At 39.7% G+C, this 21,330-nt stretch overlaps 1 protein-coding gene and 1 long non-coding RNA gene across 10 annotated transcripts in view; both read right to left on the bottom strand.

The window, feature by feature from the left end:
* Window positions 1-1,367: 1,367 nt before the first annotated feature.
* The window catches only part of dtna (dystrobrevin, alpha), a 35,797-nt gene continuing 15,834 nt past the window's right edge, over window positions 1,368-21,330 (bottom strand). For 3 of the 9 annotated variants that reach the window (XM_015956749.3, XM_054740980.2, XM_070541662.1), the window contains exons 10-21: window positions 15,321-15,404; window positions 15,049-15,117; window positions 12,456-12,551; window positions 10,896-10,977; window positions 10,527-10,621; window positions 8,924-9,037; window positions 8,674-8,770; window positions 4,338-4,497; window positions 4,007-4,096; window positions 3,835-3,934; window positions 3,594-3,711; window positions 1,368-1,663 (exon numbers count right to left, since the gene is read on the bottom strand). In XM_015956749.3, the coding sequence (XP_015812235.3) occupies window positions 1,598-1,663; window positions 3,594-3,711; window positions 3,835-3,934; window positions 4,007-4,096; window positions 4,338-4,497; window positions 8,674-8,770; window positions 8,924-9,037; window positions 10,527-10,621; window positions 10,896-10,977; window positions 12,456-12,551; window positions 15,049-15,117; window positions 15,321-15,404 (1,171 nt within the window). In that variant the 3' untranslated portion in view covers window positions 1,368-1,597. Of the gene's footprint in view, window positions 1,664-2,552; window positions 2,591-3,593; window positions 3,712-3,834; window positions 3,935-4,006; window positions 4,097-4,337; window positions 4,498-8,673; window positions 8,771-8,923; window positions 9,038-10,526; window positions 10,622-10,895; window positions 10,978-12,455; window positions 12,552-14,457; window positions 14,500-15,048; window positions 15,203-15,320; window positions 15,405-15,684; window positions 15,713-21,330 lie in introns of those variants that run through there. The other 6 variants (XM_054740984.2, XM_054740990.2, XM_054740995.2 and 3 more) reach the window with 6 other exon arrangements.
* Window positions 17,967-18,815, bottom strand: LOC139061784 (uncharacterized). Its single transcript, XR_011515484.1, has 3 exons — window positions 18,714-18,815; window positions 18,538-18,624; window positions 17,967-18,099 (listed from the first exon to the last, which is right to left on the bottom strand). It is a non-coding gene; the product is annotated as an uncharacterized lncRNA (long non-coding RNA).

The following is a 21,330-nucleotide window of genomic DNA, read 5'->3' on the forward strand; positions in this document are numbered from 1 at the left end:
GACTCAGTGCTGCATGGCTGCATTGATGTTACTTCAGATAGTGCCTCACTGTGATGAATTATAGACAATAGGTTGAGGGTAGTCTGCAGTGCGTTTATGACAGATAATAAATGTGCAGAGCCGAACTGAACCAATTGAAGTGTGCCATTTTGGAATGGAAAAAGAAGGAGAAAGAAGTTCATTGGCAAAAAGTGTCATATTGTGTCAACACTTTATTATGCATTACCACCATGCAAAGTCACTGCTATGAACTTGCTCAAAATAGGGCAAAAATCAAACTAGAAAATTTTCATACACTTATGGTTTAAGATTGGCTTGCCACTTTTTTTTAAATAACTGGGCAAAAATGTATACACACACATATATAAAGCATGAAGAACGTGTATGTGTTGGTGTGCAAATTAAACAAAGGTTTGTGTGGGAGAATTTATGTTAACTGAACTTATGGCAGTGATCCATCATTTCTCATTTAAATGTACATTTTCTAATGATTCTGCCTGCTAGAACTATCATTTTCTAAATCTTTCCCCAATACAATAATACATTTTGACTAAAACGACATATCGAAGATGCTCGACAAAGTTCTGTTGATATTTCTTTCAATTTTTCAGACGTTTGTTGTGATAAGCAGCCATTATAAAGCTGTTCTCATGCAGGCATGATCTTTCTAAAACTCAAATAATACCCAGAATAAGACCCTAAATCTCCCACAAGTGGACACGGAGGCATTTTGAAAATTTAGGGGTCAAAGAGGATCAGAAATGAAGCGTAAACCATTTCCCCTGGATCAACTGAATGTACTTGTGCCAAGTTTGAAGTGCTACACATAGAGTAAAGAAATTTTTTTTCTTTTAACAGCAGGTTGTGTTGAATGCTAATAAGAAAAAGCATAAATTGATTTTTATGTGATTTTTTTTATCAACATTATATATAATTTGTAAGCAAATGCTAACTGTGCAGGTGATGCTGGCGTTTATGGGCTTAACTTCAATAAAAACCTCCAGGTGTGTTTTTGTTGTAGGCTACATGCTGCTAAAATGAACTGCTGTGACAGATCATCCAGTCAGCTAAGGCAGTGTGCAATATTATTCCTAATTTACGAAATGAAACAAACACACAGAAGTACTATTTTTCCAAATGAAAGAACACTATTTAGAAGCAACAGTAGAAACGTGGAAAAATGTTCATTTTGTTCATGCACATTGGCCAGAATAATAGATCAAATAAAAACACATTTAGGATATTATATTATTTCATAACTGCACGTAAAATCAGGTGTGTCACCATGAATCGGGTGAAACTCAACATTTAAGCATGTTGTTCAAAAACAAGAGAAAGGAACAAGTTGGTCACCCTGCATTTACAGCGAACCTACTACAGCTGACAGACAACGCATTTAAAAAAAGATTAAAAATTAAGAAACATTTCTCCCAAATCATGTGTTTTATGGCACCTGTGGTATAATAGACAGCTCAGTAATTAATCTCTTTACACCAGCTCACAGTTTTATCTTAAATATGTGCTTGGTTAAAAAACTATATCTTTACATAATCATATTTTATGGTTGGATTTAGCTAAACCTAAATTCTCCATATCGTCAGCGCTGTTTGGTCAGTCCAGTGGTAATTCTTTCAGTGTCTTCAACTATTGCTGCATTGCTCACCTAAGGGGGGAAAAATATTACAAATATTAGGAGTTACTGTGTCAATATAAATACAAAATGCACATGAGTACAACACCAGGATTTTGCATATTCCTAAAAATAAGTTTTCACATGTTAACATACTTTGTAAATAATTTGGATTAGTTTTTGTTCTGGTTCAGAAACATATATATTTAAGAATGTTCTAATCTGCATGATGTTTTCTCAGAATTTGTAATTCTATTAAAGAGCATCATGGAAACTTTTATGATAATCGAACTGATTTTAACAAAAAAAAAACTTCTAGCATTTATAAGAAATAAAAGATAATATTAATTTTGTTTTACACCTTTAATCATCAGAAATTACCTGAGAAATAAACAAAACCTGCTGTCTTTCTGTGTAGAAATTACCCACATGAAAGCACATCAAATATATGTAAAACATATCATTATTATTATTTTAACATATTATTATTAGTATTATTATCATTTTATTATTTAATTATTATTTAATTATTATTATTATTATTGATGTTATTATTAATAACAACAACAGCAATAATTATAATGATGTATCTTTATTAAATATACAAATATTTTAAGCAGGTTTGCATGTTGAAAAGGAAGCAAAGAATGCTCTTTCTTTGTTTTATAAAAGGGTCAAATTGGATAAAAAAATACAGAGGATCCAGACTTCAGAACAAATTCTGAGCTTGGGCTGTGAAACTATGGTTTCCTTTCTGCACAGTATACCACAAAAACATGTTTCTAATTTTTTTAACACAGTACAATTTGTGTCTTAAGTAGCTAAAGAAAAGACTATACATGCATTTTCGTGAATAACGGCTGCACTGCTACTGACATTTCAGCTTTTATTCTGTTAAACTTCTAACAGCAGCTAAACTTACCAATCCCTTAGCTACCACAGTCACTGTTGCAGCGTCAGCTGTGTTAAATTAAAAACAAAACACACATACAAGAGGTTAGAAAAGCAAGAAGTTATTTAAAGCGGAAATGAGAAAGCAGCTTTTTCAGGTGGCACCATCTACAGGTGGAAATATGCATTGCACCTGAAGCCTCTCTCCCTACTTCCATGACTCATGATTATGGCTGAGGCAGGGCCTCTTGTCCCTGAACACGCTCAATTCAAATTGCATGGTGCTCATGGGACGTGTGACAGGCTTTGAAAAAACAAGTCACCTATTGCCTACATTATATCATAATGCAGGGTAAGGCTATCAGTTCTAAAAATCATGCATATTTCCTGAAAGGCAGAAAATTCCAGATTCATGTTCCATGTTCAGAAAGCAGAATTCGGGTCCTTTAAATACAGGGTATGTAATTCTGGGCCTGGAGGGCCTGTATACAGCACGTTTTAGTGGTTTCTCTGCTCCACACACTTGATTCAGTGGTTGATCCCCCTGTGCAGCAGCTCATCAGACCGCAGAAGCCTGTTAACCTGTTAGCCTGAGTTAAGACTGCTGGAAATTGGCCCTCCAGGTCCAGAATTGAACACTGCTGCTTTAAAGGGAGATTAGGCAGTTTTGGCTTGCTTTTAGCACCTCCTAGTGTCTGTTTGTAGAACCGAAAGCAAACTTATCCCCTCGCTGTACGTTCCTCTTTTTAACACCTTAATCTAACAGCTGAAATGTCTCCCCAGACTTCCTTAGTTTCTACAGCAGCAGTTCATCATTAAATAAAAAAAAACAGCTGTGTTCATGATTAAAAACATGCAGGAAACATGCTGGAACCAGACTTCAACGCCAGTCCCAACAAACCGGACCGGCAACTCTGACGTTGCAAGTGCGATATTCTGGCTACTTGGGGAGATAGGGGCTGGGTGGTCTTTCATTAACCTTGTAAAGAGTCATTTTAGCTCATACTGGCTCTAGAAAATGATTTGAAAATATAAAAAAGTTGCAAAGTATCTCTTTAAAGTCAAAACTTACCATGCACGTTTCGTCAGTTTCCTGTCTGTGCTTCACTAACTCTTCCAACTTGAGCTCGTCTTCAAGCTGCCGCTCCAGATTGTTCTCAAAGCTTTCTTCCTCTGCAGTGCTAACAGGCCTGATTTATAAAAAATAAAGCCAAATGCAACAAATCAACAAGCTCTAATTATGTGATATATTATATAAACTTGTACTTTACAGAATAACATATCTCCTTCTAGAGTACATATCTGTAGAATACCTTGGTTTATATGTGAAGAAATGATCTGAAGAAGTTGAAGCCATTAAATCACAACGTCCAAAGTCTGAATCCAAGAGGCTCTCGGTCTCGCTGCCCCCTTCTGGAGACAAAAGAAGATTTTTAAAAAGCTGATGTTGAGAAAAATAAAACACTTTTCCATCTCTTCTTTTACCTGAATTGAGCTCTTTAACTAGTGAGGACATTGTGTTGGTGATGGAGTCAGCAGCAATAAGAAGATCATTTCTTAAATTTCTCCTTGGACCTTCAAAAAAAAAAACACACACACACAGACACACAGACACAGACACAGACACAGACACAGACACAGACACACACACACACACACACACACACACACACACACACACACACACACACACACACGCACACACACACACACACACACACACACACACACACACACACACACACACACACACAAACAAACAAAAGTCAAACAAAAACAGCCTTGAAATGTGATCATAGAAATGTCAGAGTGTTACCCTGAGCGAAGGCCTCCTGAACATCCCCTCCTACGCCCATCAGCGAGTCCTGAGGCGTGTGGGTCGGAGTGGTGCCAGCAGAGTCCGAGTGGATCGGCGTGGGGATCGGTCGGTTGACGGTGTGGCTCGGAGAAGAGCGTGGAGATCCGGGACCCTGAGTCTGTAAGAAAAAAACACATGCAGATGAGTCAGTTTTACTTTTTGAAAGGTATTTCAACTATAACACAAACTGTTTTTATTTAAAACCAGGTTTGTTTTTACTCTTACAACTCGTTTCCTTTCTTTCCTTCAGCTGGAAAACAAAATTATACGGCTTTTAAATCAGCGGCCATATCTTTCAAGCAAATTCAATCATAGCCAGCATGTGGCTCCCTCATGCAAGTTTAATGAATTAACATTGATCCTTTGGACTTAATTAGATTGATTAAACCAGTATGGGCAGCTATTTACTAGGGGCTAAAAAAGCTCATGTTCTTTTTTATGTGAATAAAGACATAAATACCAATTTTCACACTAAAATTGACCTTTTTATAAATGCTGGTGGGAATTTAACATTGTAGGGTGTCAAAATTTGCAATGCAAGTTTAAGTTACGTAGATGAGCATTTTTTAGGGATGCTTGATAGTTGTCTGACTCGTAATTTCCGATACTGATATAAACAGATACCGATATTTGCTGTGATCTCCTCTCATTAAAAAAAAATCAAGTTAGGTTACTAACATCACATATCTCTTATTGTGCAATATTACATTTTAAACATTTTCTATGCAAAATGAAAACTACTTCAGTTTATGTTAGTAACAGGTAAGTGTAAACAGCAGCTGAATCTCTGAGTGACAGTACGATGTATTTATTAGTAAGTAGTGAATTTTTTCTTTTACTCTATATTACAGAAAATACCCAGGAGGGGCTTGGAGTAGATCCGCTGCTCCTCCACATCGAGAGGAGCCAGTTGAGGTGGCTCGGGCATCTGGTTAGGATGCCTTCTGGACACCCCTCGGTGAGGATTTCTGGGCACACCCAACCGGGAGGAGACCTAAAGTAAGACCCAGGACACGGAGGAGGGACTATGTGTCTCCGCTGGCCAGGGAATGCCTTAGAATTTCCCTGGAGGAGAGGGAAGTCTGGGTCTCTCGGCTTACCCCAGTTCCACACTGAAAGCATAAGCGGTGCGGAATGGCAGCATAACATCACTGCTTCGATAGAATCTATTATAGTTTATGGAGGGTGTCAAACCAGCCGCGATGCGACAATTTTCAGGCATGTTCCAGAAGCTGCACGCTGCGCCACTAAAGATAGGATCTGGTTCTATTTTTGACATGAGCCGCTTCTGGGACACGTCAATTTCTGCAGCTAACAGAGGGCTAGACAGGAAATCACACGCGGTTTCAATGTAAAATAACTGATAATTTTCTAAATAAAAGTACTATAGCGATGCAATTTCATATATATGTAGCTTTTGTGTGACTCAATGACTTACCATAAATCCTCTAATATTAGCCTGTATTTAATTAACTGCCGGGTATCATATTTTGGCTGGTGTCGGAGTCGGCGGAGGTGAATAATGGCCGGTTTTTTATTGTGGCCGGGTGTAATGTGGTAACAAGCAAGTACGGGGGGCGGTTGTGCCATCCGTCTCACTTTTGATTTGCCAGTGATAGACCGCGAGGGTAACTTTAACCGTGCGGAGATGAAGAGGAGGCAAAAATTTAATATCAAGTTCAAAGAGAACGTGCTGATTATGCTGCAGAACACTCTGGGGAGCAGTAACAGGGTTGTATGAACTAGTCACTAGTCGACTTCACTGGTCTATAGTGACTTTTTATGCCTGTCATCGACTAGTCGCTGTCACGTGATAATGACCGGCAAGATGCAGTCCACGGAAAAGACAGCAGCCTGCTGTCAGCAGGTGACAAGCTCCTGCGCGTCAGGAGGCAACGCGCTGTGCCAGAGCGTCGGTACTGACACCCGCCGTAAAATGGACATTTAACCAAATTGTGACCTTTACCCTCTTGCAATTTAACCTTCCCCTCACCCCATCCTAACCTTAACCAGCTTGCGCATGCAAAGCTCTGATTGTTGACGCGCTCCAGACATCTGCGTCCTGAGCACGGCCACAGTAACATTATCAAATCAGGTGTCGCCACCTCAAAAACTAATTTAACACGCGATCGTTCATGTCGGCTCATTTCCTTTTATGTTTTCTATCTTTTATTCTTTTATTACTGCCTGATGCCTTTCGCTGCTGTGGATCGGGGCACATGACCTGTTTTGTCCTCGGTGACGCACCAAACTGATGTGGCCGGCAAGCACTCTGCTGTTTTTGCGGTTGGTAGATCTTTTAGAACTGCAGTTCAAAGGTAACTCATAAGGTGAATATATATGAACCCAGGTAGCTGTTTGTCTTTAGGATTGAGAGGAGATGCAGGAAGATAATAAACAGACAGGACAGAAAAATAGTCAAATAAAAACAAGTTAGTTTTTGTACCTGGTGGTTGCAACAAACAGACACCACTGAAGGTAATCATAAGTGAGGAACAGAAAATGAAATAATTATTTTTATGTTTAGAGCAGCAGGAACTCCGAGAGGCTGCAGGTGCATCAGTGAGTTTGCGGCCGCTGCGCTGGGGGTGGGGGTGGGGGGGTGTGGGGGGGGGGGTGCTGAAGCAGAAACTACCGTTATTAAAAGGAATGTGTTTAACTTTGAAAATGTGGGCGCAATTTTAATTGTCAAAAACTCCAGCGAACCATTAGTTCATTTTGCTCAAATAGAAATTGAGGCCTGCCTCTAATTCTGGCCCTCCCTCCAATAAAGGCCTGGAGCTTGGTGAGCTTGAGTCAAATACAGGCCCAGGCCTGTATTAGAGGATTTACGGTATTTACTCCCAGTATTGTTCCAGAAGTGCAGCGGTGTGATATTCATGGCTTTAATCCTGGCAGTGGAGATGAACACCATATATGACATCAAACAGCAATATCAAACGTGATTTCCTTCTTTTTGGTTTAACGGCAGATCGCATAAACACACTGTGATCTTTGAAGCCTCCAGGGATCTTGTGACCTCGCGAGTCAAGTGAGGAGGATGGTGGAAGTCTAGAAGGATTTTGTGATCTCGCGAGTCCAGCGAAGAGCACAGCAAGGAAGCCGTGCCATGGTCAAGACTCTCCCGGAGTGGAAAGGACCACTTTGAAGTTCGCAAGTAAACCGTTTTGCTGCTGTTTCGCACCGCTGATGCAGTTTGAAACAGGGGTTAGGCTGATGCCCCGCGACCTGACCCCGAATAAGCGGAAGAGAATAAATGGATGATTGTATATTGCAGCTATCATGACAAAACATTTAAGCCTTGGGTGTTGCAACACATTCTCACACCCGAAGCATCGAAAAATGACGATGGGTGACCAAGTGTTTGTTTCAAATGCGCTGGGAGGCAACGCGCTGGGCCAGAGCATTGGTTTCCAACGCCTGTGGTAAAACACACATTTCACTGACCTTTAACCTCTAACCTCTGGCTATTTAACCATCCCCTCACTGACATCCTAACCTTAACCCAGTTTCTCATTCTAAACTTCCCGTTTACCGTGTTGAGAGGGACGTTACAACTAGAATCAACGTTCTACATGCACAAGAGGGTTAAGGTTCGGATGGGGGTGAGGGGAAGGTTAAATAGCAAGAGGGTAAAGGTCACAATTCGGTGAAATCTCCGTTGTACTGTGGCAGTTGGAAAACAACGCTCTGGCACAGCACGTTGCCTCGATGCGCTGGGGCTCCCAACGCATCGGAAACAAACGCTTGGTCACCCATCATCATTTATCGATGCTTCGGGTGTGAGAATGTGTTGTTTCTACACAAGGCAGATTTATACTTCATAAGCTGAGCCAAATAAACTACATAAATTGACCTCAGATCTGTTATAAAATGACATTTTGAAAAAGATGAAAAGTAGCTGAAGAGTTTGATGTATAATATGTGTATGTTATGAACTTCATAACGTTACATATGGTACGTAAAAGTTGTGTCATTAAAAGACTGAAAACTGATCCCGATATTTTCTGACGTTAATTTTTTATGCTGATAAAATCGAATTTCGCTAATTATTTCACATTTAAACTCCTGTTGAACTTACTCCTCGCTTCAAAATAATTTACAAACATAGTGTATTTGTTTTACTAGCTATCTAAAAGCCAAACTACAACAGATTTTTTTCCCTTGAAACTAATTAAAACAACATGCTCACCAAAAGGATGTACACTCTTTAGTTTTCACAAGTAATCTAAACCATGTTCCATATTTGGCCACAGTACGCTGCACACAGAGATGAAAGGCACATCTGTAGCACCTTGAGAAGCATCATTAGCTGCTCCAGCTGCACCATGAGTTCCCTGCGACTCTCCTGCAGAGTAGACATTCTTTGTTCAAGCTCATCTTTGCGTTGCCTAATGGAAGAAACACGTTACGATGAGAACATGATGTCGCATCAAAAAGCAACATCTGCACAGTATTGTTCCTTCAATGTGTGATTGCATCTGCTTGAGGAACCTCTGCAGAATTTTTCGCTTTTTTCGCATCTGAGTAATGAAATAATTTACCTGAGATGTCGTAGCTCAGCGAGCAGGGTGGGGTTCTGCTGACCCTTGTCGGGTGGCGGTTGGGAAGCCTCCTCGTGCTGGAGGCGCAGCCGCTGGATTTCCTGCAGGATCTCTCTGCAATCAGAACAAATGTAAGGAAACACAACTGCATATTGTATTTTTTTGGCAAAATTTGTGTAATGGTTTTTAGGTCAGAACCTAAAAGGAAACTGCATGTGTGAAGTTGTAGACACATGGGGGCAGCAGAAACACACTAACAACAGCAGCTGCAGAAAGGAGTTTCAGTGTTCACTCCTCCAGGTGCACAATAAGAATTTCACTTTTATGTTGTTTTTTTTTTGACAAATATCTATGGGTGTAAAATTAAAAAAGTGGAACAAAAATTAAAAATGAAGCTGCATGGTACTTGGTGTTGTTGCAGAAATAAATAGTTAAAATAAGTCATTTTCATTTATGCATTCCAGTGAATTAATAAAAAATACTTATTTAAACCTGATTTTTTGTGGCCCGAAACATGAAATATCAACCCAGATTTATGTAAAAACAGATTTTCAAACCTTTATTGGTCACTCATTGAAATAGTTTATAACTAAACTGAAATTTTTATAATATTTTAGAATGTTATATACTTGAGGATCTGACTCATCTTTCTCATCTTCATCATCATCCCTGATGGCAAGGTTGGCTAGCAAAATAACTGTCCCCTATGTTTTCATAGAAATCTTAGTTTAAAACTGCTAAATATATTCAATATTATAATTATTATCAGTTTTACCATCATTTTGAAGATTCTATAAAAAACAGATTTTACCTAAAAATATACACAATTTCTTTTACTTGTTCAGGGCGTGTGTTCAAATATGGCAGTTTCCATTTTAATGCAATGATTTCACCAACTACATTGACTTCCGTATTTACTACACATATACCTTAATTTAGCACAACCAGCCAACTATGTGAGTTTCATAAATCGAGCATTGTTCGTTTTAGAGATCCAACTGTAATCACGAGGAGAGACCAAGTTCCAGTTTTGCAGACATACTAATATTTGGCGGGTCACAGACCCATGCTGATTGGTCGAACGGTAACACGGCTCTAACTGTAGCTGCCTCAATCCCCGATGATCGGTTTGGTGAAATCCCATAAATCGGAGTTCGTAAAAAAGCAAATTGACATAATTTATGATAGTAAATGTAGAAATGTAGATGCTGACCTATAAACTAGTCTATTTAACCATCCCTTTGTTTATCACTAACTTTCATTTGACTGTTTAAAGTTAAATAATTTTATTCAAATTTATCTTTTTGTTATATTTTAGCTAAAAATCTTAATTAAGTACAAGTGTGCCACACTTTGAGTAACCTTAAATATGTCACATTTAATGTATTCTGTGACTTTGTTTACCTTATACCCATTACATTTACATATTGTAATCTTAGTAACAAGAATATACATTAAGAGTATTATATTCTTACAGTTAAACAGTAACCAATAATAAATGTGATATTTTTATAATGACTGTTATGTGAAGTTTGCTTTTCTTGTAAAAGTGAATTTTAACAGAAAAAGGCTGAAAAGCCTGTCAGAGGCAGTCATCCCTGACCTGTTCTTGCTCTCCAGCTCTGCGATGAGCTGCCGCTGCTGTTTGTTAGTGTCCAGAGAGTAGGGCAGGTCTGTGGGGTCCCTCTGCTCTTGAGCCTGTTGGTGAAACCAAGCAGGAGGTGTCAAGTGAACTGGCTTCACCTCTCGGTGATGTCATCCTTTAGCTTCTCGCAGAAGGCAACAAAGCAGTTAAGTCACCAGTCATCCTCCCAAGATCTGATCGGAGATAAAGAGCTATACGAGTCTGCTAAAAATGACAGGAGTGAAGCCCTCTAAAGTGGAGACGCAGCATATGTTAAAGCCTTTCTTTGGCTCTGGACAGCGATGAAAGATGCCCTAATATATAAATACAATGAAATGCATTTCTCACCACAGCATCAGCAGCCAGTCTAGCAGCGTAGCGGGCAATAAGACTGTGCTCCTCATCATGATGGTTACTGCTTTCCAGCAAGCTGGTCAAGAGGAAAATAAGAGAGCAAAAACATAACACAATTAATACTGCTAAGCTCCATTAATGTGCATGAGAAGTCTGGTTAGTTTGTTAAGAGAGCAGCACAAGATTTACAGAAAAAGGTCAAGACAGATGGAAAAGTGCAGAAACCAAGGGTTAATTTTTTGAAAGCGGTGAGAAAAAGACCAGTTGCCTTTCACTTTTTCACTCATATAGCGATACATTATTAAAATTAAACACACAAGCAGCACACTGCATAATAATAATGTATCAAAAAGGACAGAATGCATACGTTTTTACAGTGAAAAGCAGAAAAGGACCATAAATTTATGCCACTTTTATTATTATAAATGTGACAAAGGTCAAACAAATTTACTTTAAACCTCCATGGAAGTCAAGTTATTATTGACACTTTGTAACAGGCATGTCCAAAGTGCAGCCAGGGGGCCATTTGAGGCCCTCTGAGCGATTTTGTGTGGCCCCTATCTGTCTCCTCAGGAAGCTGCTGGTATAGGAGGATCTTTGTTGACATCTATTGTCATCTTTGTTCGAATGCGCGTGTGGCTGGGTGGTAACAAACACAATGTTGCCTCTTTCAATACGCAACTTACACTTTTATGAGAGTTTATGGACAAAATCACCAATATATAAAAACTTTACCATACAAAGACAGAAGGAGGTTTAGAGAGAAGCTTAAAATCTGTAATGAAGACAAAATTAAAGTTTATTCCTATACAGAAAGCCCTGGACCCATCACTTATGAAAAGTCAAAATCTTCCAAACATCTTGAGGTCACAAAGAGTTACCATGAACAAAATGAGCCTCACAACCTGTCCGTTGGTGCAGGAATCCAGGCTTTCTTTGGAGAGGGCCACACACAATCATCTCTTTTGTATTTCGCAGTCGTTTACGGAGTAAAGTCCAATAAAACGTTTTATCAAGCCTCCCACAGGCTAAACAACCAACCACACAACAAGGATGATCCATTTGCTTCACTAAATCCTCCTCCAAATATGCAAAACAACCAAATTAAAAGGTAAAATATACTATTTCTTGCCACACAATCCCATGATGCAATGCAAGAAACAAACATTGATGTCACAAAAGATCCTCCTGTAGATCACCACTTTCTAATATGTTTTTGTTCAGATTTTTACCTAATTCTGTTTTGGAACAATTTTGACGAGTACAATTTAAAAAATGATCATAAAATAAAGGTTTGCATTTTTTAAATGAAGAAAATCACATTCTTGAGGCCCCCAATGACTTTAAACTTGACTTTTTTGGCCCTTGTCTTGAAAGGTTTGGACATCCCTGCATTATAATAAAAATGAATTTAAGGAAACACCAGTCGGATTGCTTAGCATGCATTGTTAGGACTGTAGCACACTCAGAAATCCTCTACGTGAGAGAAAAGGTCACAAGGTGGAGGTTCAGCACTGCCATTTGTGTCCCGAGCTCAGCGCCACACCAACTAACCATGTGCTGGGTCGGTTTTGGAGCAGATTCACATAGATGCCAATGAGAACATGTTCGTCAGCAAGTCTATCGGCAACCTCCAGGTTGTACTTCAGCCTGGAACGGTGCAGGTTGCACAAAACATAAAACATTATGTTACACAGGTGACAGAAGGGGACCATAGGGAAGAGAGGGAGAGAGGGAGGGAGGGGGGATGGGGGAGGACACAACAAAAGAGAAGGGGAGGAGAAAAGCAGCTAGCTATTCATGGGTGACTAGAGAGGAACAAGGCCATATTATATTTGGGTGAGACAAGACCGGTGAGAGCTAAAAGAACAACTAAAGCCACATCAGACATTATAAGCTACTCTATCATAGGAGTTCTTTATTTATGTGTTAAAATAAAACCGTTAACTAACATTTCTGTCCGTCTTGCAGGTATTTTTCATGTGGGTTCAACAACTTATCATTACAGCAGCCTAATATGATCTGCTAAAGTTTAATGTGCTAGTTTTCATCATAACTGCTAAAAGTATCAACATAAAATTCGCTTTAAGGTTAAACTAAATGCATGTTTCCCCCGTATCTACATCTCATTTTAGGTGTCATATAAGCAACATGATTTTCTTTAAATGTACAAGGTACAGAAAAAAGAATAAAAACTATCCAGTCAGGAATAGTTCCAGATATAATCAGTCAGCCACGGTAAAATCAGATAAAATCAGCAAAACAATATGTCCAAAACAAACAGACAGCAGCTATAAAGAGGTTCTTTACTCATGTTTTTAATACATTAGTGGTCTCTAGTAGGAATTTGTGCCTTGTAAATCTTACTTGGGGGAATAAAAGCTCTGCCGCGTCTGTTTCAGCAATTTCCTGAAATTTGGACATCTTGTCTTTGAGTGGCTAACAGCAACATGACTTTACCACTCACTCATGTTTCCTTTGTAAAGTTGATATTTTATCTTCACAAATACGTCTCAAATATTTCTAGTTGGAACAGCAGCAGCTCAGGAGGTAGAGCAGATCATCCAGTAATCGGAAGGTTGCAGGTTTGATCCCAGCTCTGACCAGAGAATGCTGCTATTGTGTTCTTGGGCGAGACACTAACCCACCTTGCCTGCTGGTGGTCAGAGGGACTGGTGGCGTCAGTATTCAGCAGGCCTCGCCTCTGTCAGTGCACCCCAGGGCAGCTACGACTAAATCGTAGCTCATCCCCATCAGCGTGTGAATGTGTGTTTGAATGAATGTGTTATGAAGCACCTTGGGGGGCGGGGGGGGGTGGGGGGGGTGGGGGGGATGGGGCACACACGCAGTGACCCAGCAAATGTGATCACTTTTCTCTGTTAACCCATAATAAAGACATTAAAGAACCAAACTTCAAGAATGTTTTTTGTGACAAAGAAGTATCTGTTCCAATCACTCTATCAGAGAAAAATCAGAGTTTTAGAAATAACGGGACACTCAGTAGAGCCATTATATTATATTTTTTACAAGTGTATGTAAACTTCTGACCACAACTGTAAAATTTAACTTGATTACCACCAGAGCCAGTGCGCCGTCATCTCCGTGACGGTAAATGAGGGAAAACAAATTGATCGTATCCTGCACGTCTTTTAACACATTGGTCAGGATTGACGTACTTTGTTTTCATTTAGTTGGTCAAAAAAAAGTCGGGCTCGGGTCGGGTCAGAGAATCCTGAAAACCTTTTCGGGCCGGGTCGGGCTGGGGCTCCACCCCCTCGGGCCGGGCCGGACACGGGCTCAGATTTTAGGCCCGTGCAGGGCTCTATTCCCCGTTGTGGGCGACTTCATGAATGTTTAGTGACAGTGTGACGTAGATCGGACAGGCTTTTCAAATCCTAGAGTTTACTGTCTATTTTCTACCAGAAGCTAGAGTGAGTGATCATTTTCAAATATAATACGTAAAAAATGGTTTCTCAGTGAAGGACCTCTTTAAGAGAAATTGTGTTAAAAACTTGGTTACTGGGTTACATGGTGTGGATAATGAACTAGGCCTCACCTGAATTCACAAAATCATCTCCTCCGTAAATAAAAACAAAACCTGCACAGAAGCAATAAACCCATAACGTGTTATCGGAGCGACCATAAAATTCTTGCTTTATTTGCTTTCTTAAGCTGTTAAAACGGAAGCTGTGATGCAAAAACGCAACCAATTAAACCCCATCGTCTTCGAGTTTTGTTCATGTTTCTCAGGTGCAGGGGAAGAAAAGCTCCAAATCTTTTTATTAGACAAATAAATCAAATTAATAGCAACCAGAAAAGCAAATTAAACCCTCTGCATCTGAATAAAGCCAATTAGTTTGATTCCATCTGAACAAAACATTGTCAACAGTAAGCCTGGTGGGCAATCTAACTGCTGGCACCTATTTTAATTTCTGTAAGAAAAAAAAAAAAAACTCACACCTCAAAACTGATGGCAAATTATCTTCACAAAACAGCCCCCTGAGTGCAATATAAAAAAACAGGTTTGTAAATAGTTTAATGAGAATAAACAGCCCTCTAGTCAGCACCGTATAATTACTAACTACGTTATTTCACACGTGCATTTGCAGCAGGAATACCTTCTCATGCACACACCTGTGTCACTTACCCTCTTCCTCTCAACAGGTGTGGAATAGCCCAGGCCAGGGCTGTTTTCTGCCCAGCATCATTATTCTGGCTGTAAGGCAAGTCCTTTATATTCAGCTCTAGGACCCCGTTGGAAATGATACACACAAAGGTTCGCACACACACCAGCACACACACTTTGGCAAATAAAGGAAGAAAAGATAGCAAGGGTCACGGGGCCTTGAGGGAGCCAGACATGCTGAAAAGATCTGTTGTAAAATCCAGGACATCCTTTGTTAGCAGGGCTGCACTCACTTTTTGGTGGAGTACGGGTTCCCTGATGTAGGCATGGTGTGGGAGAAGGAGTAGTCATTGGCAAGATTCACTGGTCTTGGTGGCCTGTAGGGGAAACAAACGTTATATATCTGCTAAAACTCAGATTTATTTATATTTATTATTTTTCAGTCATATGGATTTATCTTGAACATATGTAAATGACACATGTGTTAATAAATGGTAACTAAAATTTTGTCAAGCATGAAAACATAAAAAATTGAACTGATGAGTGAGAAAATAAACACGGCAAAGACGCGAGTCCTCAGAAGCGATGGTCAGTAGATGATTTGGCAAAACGTGGTCGTGTGTACGAATAAAAGAGGATTCAAACCCACAGCAAGGTGCAATTAAAACAAACTCACCATGTGTCTCTAAGAGGAGAGGAAAAACAAAGAAAGGAATACTTTATTATAATCTGTCCAAATTGCAATTTCAAGACATTTATGTTGAAAGCAAACAGCACAAACATTTATAACATTAAAGTGACAGTGTGTATTTTCCCTGGCGATAGGAGGAAGTACACACCTAAATCATTGCAAGCAAGCAGTATTTTTGTGTTCCAGTAAGACCTTACCGACGGATGAACATTGTGTGCAATTTTTGAACAAATACTTCGTCAGATCGTTCAACCTCAATGACGAGCACATCAGACTCCCTTTCATCACTGGCAACGAGCGAAGAGTTAAATGCGTAAAACAACATTTATGAATAGCAAACGTTTTGTAACCACTTGTTACAAATCAGTAAATGTGTTTTGCCCTCACGGGCTTACGTAGAAGGAAACATCACGTTTAATACAGCATTGCGAGACCCATGCCGATGTATTTTAGACCTGATTTTTATGGTTATAAAGCAGCCAATATAGTATTTCAACAACTGTGCATCATTTAATCCATTTTCAAGAACATTTTGATGGGTATTTCCACAGATTAATGGTGAAAACTGCACATTGGCCAAGTCCCACTGCAGTCGCCAGCAAAGTGCACATGGAGGAAGTGCGCAGTAAGACTTCAAATGCGTGGTACACAAGTGTGCAAATAGTTGCGGAATTGGGACAGGGAGCATTGCATCAACGACTGCAATGCATGCCGGGACGCTGGTCGCTGTGCTGCTTTTAAACAAAACCTTCATTAACAACTTTCAAACAAACAACCAAACATTTATATGAAGCAAATTTACATTCATTGCTGCTTTGTCTTAAAGGAGACATAACATGCTTTTAAGTTATTCCTTTTTACATCTAAATCCTTCAGTTGGGGGTCTAAAAACAGTGGAACTGCAGTTCTTTGGTCTGATTTCCTCATTATTGTTGCTCTACAGACCCTCATCTACCCCTGTTCTGAGGAGAGTCTTGAGAACGAGCCGTTTTTGGGTACTGTCTCTTTAAACTGGAGGAGGAGCTGTAAACTCCGCCCCCCTCCATAGTGCAGACCTGTACTCTCCTCCCCCAGCCGGACTTTGTAGTTCTATAGAGAAATCATTATTTAGCATAGCAGATTTAGCATAGCATATTAGCATTTTTAAAACATGTGGGGAGAGTAGTTCATCAAGCTGTTCCAAGGCTGCTAACTCTCTCATGCATTTGTCTGTAGTCACTCACACACACCCGTCACGGCCGACGGAGGGACAAGTGAGCAGGCACGTGCGCGCACACACACACACACACATCCGTCACGGCCGACGAGACAAGCGAGCAGGCTCGCGCACGCGCACACACACAAGGAATGCTGCTTGCTTATTTATTTCTATAAAAAATGTTTTAAAAAATGATACAGCTCATTAAAACACCATTAAAATATATTTTATTAAGATCTCTATCTATATATATATACATATAATTATAAATAATTTTATAAGTAGTCTTATTTAATATTGGGTGTCTTAATGGCTGAAAATGGATAAAAAGCAGTTACATTTTAATTTAAAGATTTGAGATTCTAGTCAAAAATAAAGAACATTCCTCCAAATGTTCTTTAATGTGATCATTATAATTCTAATGCTTAGAACTTTGTTTTTATTGTCTGCAATGCGTAGCCTATATCTTTATTAAATGTGTTTAGCTGTAAAGTGGTAATTCTCTCTAATGTGTACAGAGAGGTGGACATCAGTGCTGCAGTGAAATTCCCAAGATCAGTCTGCTTTGCTAACAAATATAGTTAAATCTTACCTGCATTCTAAATAAATACCGTTAGGTGGAAACATCAGTAGGCATTGAGTTATTGATACAATCCCTAACAGCCAGAATGGAAGAAGTGCATGCTGGGTCATCCTGGATCTGAGCCTGTTCTGTGTATTTACCTACAGGATGCAATAAATGTCTACAAGGCGGAGTTTGGACCATTACATCTAAAAGAAAACATACAATCAGTAATTTTTTTTATTGTTTACATTAAAATACAAATTTTCTAAGTATTAACCTCACAGCAAATACGTAGAACAATATAATAAACAGGCTTTAGTACAGGCATTGTGCACACAGGTGCTTTGTGTCCCGGTGCTGTGGTATCTAGGTCTCAGAGTTCCTGTCCTCCTGCCGTCTTCTGTTGTCCTCAGGATACGGATTGATGATTCCTGATGATGAGGGAGGGGCAGTATGTGGGCTTCAAACTGGTCCTGGATAACAGTGGGAGACCTCCGTTGTCTGAATACTGAGACCAGAGAGTTGGTGAGATGCAGATCTTCTCTACCTCATCTAGAAACGGAGTTGGTTCAGGGAAAACTTTTCCAAAGACCAGTTCCATGATGTCATCGCCATATTCTGCAATGATAGACGATAACTTTAATGACATATTTTGTTTACAAGCAGCTTTAGGAAAGTTGTTTCTTTAGCTTTCATGTTTATAGTCACGTTTGTGTTGCTGCAGTGACTTCATATTCTTACAAATGTAATAAAATAGTGACACTAAAATTATACAAATGATTCCTTATGAAAGGAAGCTCATTAGAGAGCAGTGCAGACAGACTTACTACATGCTGCAGCTGTTTTTGTAGGCCAGCTGCTGCTGAATTTGGGGAAAGTTATTCTGCACACATCCAGATCAGATGGTCGATTACAGAAAATAATGTAATTCAATAATTTCTAAACAGACTAAACAAGTAAAACATCAAATAAATCACTCTGCTGTCATCAGACGGAGGGATTCAGGGGGTGAGGTGTTCTTAATGATGAGGGTGGCTGAGGTGTGTCATCACTCACTTTGGTCTGGTCCAGACCGTCTCTTTACTGGTGGTTCTCCTTCCTCAGTAGGTGACGTGAGCTCCAACATCTGAGCGTTCTGTGTTCCTTAGAGGAGAAGAAAAGTAACATTAGCAAGCTGGCTAAATTATTTTTACTAGAATCTCAAGGACTTGGAGAAGCAGATCTTCACTTACCTAAACATCAGACCAGTTTGTCCCAGCTGAGCTCATCAGGGCTTTAGTCTGACAGCCTGTCAGTGAAACACGGCTCCAGCCTTCTGGATGTGGACTCTAAAAAGCAAAGGAACATTTTTACTGTTGTTTTAATTATTTTACAGCTGATTTGATCAGCTTTCCGATGCTCACGCTCATACAGACGGTGAGCTTTGCTGCGTCTGACTGATGCAGAGTTCGTTTTTATATCTGCAGTGAGACAAAAAACTAACCTCACTTCACTCAGAGATTGTTCTTTAAAACTATTAAATCCACTGTGTTGACGCACTTTAATGACTTTGTCACGCTGCATTTTAGCTGATATGGGACTTTATTTACTGGATGCTAAGATTACATCACACTCACGTAAAATAACACACAGGCTCTCTGCTGCTACAATCAGTGGATGTACATCTGGTGTAAAAGAAGGCGTTGATCAGAAATCATGTTTTATTCCACGAAAATCAGCCAAATCCACATTAATCTGGGTGCTAACTTTACTAGCATACTGTGCTAGCGATAGCAAGCCGGATGCTAACGCTTTAGTGCTGCTAATGCCCGTAAACCTAAAGTAAAGTTTGTCGACATTTTAGAGTTATATGAAGCTTACCGCTCTGCTGCTGTGTCCCGGTGCTGTCACATTCAGATGGAAATGACTCCTTTTAGATAGATGAAGCCCTCGGTACTTACTAGCCAGGAGACACGAACGAACCACGCGCGCGCGCGCACACACACACACACACACACACACTACTTTTTCTTTTGTTTTTTTTAGCAGTAGTGTCATCAGCTCCTGGGTTTAAATACTGCCACACCACCATTCCTTAAAACGAGGAACAGTTTTGAGCTGTGTGTGGCTAAAATAACCAGACATTCTGCATTTTTCCAATAGGACTACAAAAAATCTTAGCGAGATGAAAAAATGGCGGATTGGCTCTGTGTTTAGCCGAGGGCCATTACCATATTTGGTAGTTATCCTGACGAAATAAATTACTGATTTAATAGATAATTTGAAAAACTAAACGGGTGGACAAATATGCCCAAAACTTAATTATTAAATATCTAAATAGCAACTCCAGTGAATAATATAAGCCTTTTTGCTCACTTAGACACTTACAATGTGAAACACACTGTGTTAACGGATAAAAAAGTGGGTTTTTCATGTTATGTCTCCTTTAAACATCAATCATTCATTCTAAAATGAACTACTTTCATTTGAAATGACATATTTTCAGAAAAGGCACTTGAGCCTTTTCTCCACCAGTGATGTAATACACTTTGCCCAACTTTGCATCGATGCAGATTTGGGTGAAGTGTGGATCAAGGGTGAAAAAAGGAGTGATCAACTTCCGCACTTGAGAATCGGGACAACCAACGCCAGGGCTGTTTCATTCTGGGCCTCGAGGGCCAGCTTACAGCACGTTTCAGTGGTTTGTCTAGTCCAACACACTAGATTCAGTGGTTGAATCACCTGTGTAGCAGTTCATCAGGCTCAGCAGAAGCCTTTTATTCACCTGCTGATTAAAATCAGGTGTGTTGAAGCAGAGTTAAGACCAAAGTGTGCTGGATACTGGCCCTCCAAGCCCGGAACTGAATAGCTCCACCCTACGCACTTGCACCGCTAGCCTGGATAGTGCAACTGAAGGGTGCAAGTGTGGCAGTGCAAGTATCTGGATTGGGCCATTGTCGCTCTAATTAGGGATGATAATATCGATATTATTGGCCGATATTAGCAATAAAATGTGATATCGGAAATAACCTGTCAGTTTTTACTCTTTACCATGCACATATTGTACATCAAACTCCAGCTAATTCTCCTCTCACTCAAAATATCAAAATATGACAGACCCAATGTTTAGTTTTTGAGATATATTTTTGTTTGCTTGGCAAAACTGGTCTAACCTAAATTGAAGTATTGTTGTTTTGCACGGATAATCTTTAAAGTTTAAGTCTGCATGATAGGAGTTGTGAGATGTCATAGTAACCTAAAATAAATTAGTTTTTCTTTTTCTTTTTATGAAGTGGGATCCTGCATATACTGGTATATAGATTTATATCAGTCAAAGACAACTTTCAACAATGCTAACATTAAAAATGCATGAATTTTACACCTGGAAACAGCAGCAAACAGCCTCCTGCAATGCCACAAAATTGAAGTGCATGGCTTCTCTCCATCTGCCATGTGTTTCCAGCTTAGCTTACATTCACTGAGCTGTGTGTGTGTGTGTGTGTGTGTGTGTGTGTGTGCGCGTGGGGGTGTGGGGGTGGGGGGGGGGGGGGGGGGTGAGTCATGCAGGTGCATCCATCTATTTTGGAACAAGGAAAGCTCAAGATCTTCCTTCAGCTAAACCACAAAACACCTTCAAGTAAAAACAACCTGAGCGAGTTGCATCTGATCTGAGTCTAAATAAGTTTTATCTGACCTAATGACATTTATAAGCTGTTTCAAAGTATCCAGCTCAAGATAAATTTTTGTTTTTGCTTTGAATAGCTGTTGATAGGGTCCTATATTCAAGTTTAGCCCTTGAAAGAATTGATTATGATCTCCCTGCATCAAACTGCGAGGTGACTACTAAAAGCATTGATAATTGAGGCACAG

This window comes from Nothobranchius furzeri, chromosome 11 (genome assembly GCF_043380555.1).
Source record: "Nothobranchius furzeri strain GRZ-AD chromosome 11, NfurGRZ-RIMD1, whole genome shotgun sequence".
Classification (NCBI taxonomy): Eukaryota; Metazoa; Chordata; class Actinopteri; order Cyprinodontiformes; family Nothobranchiidae; genus Nothobranchius; species Nothobranchius furzeri.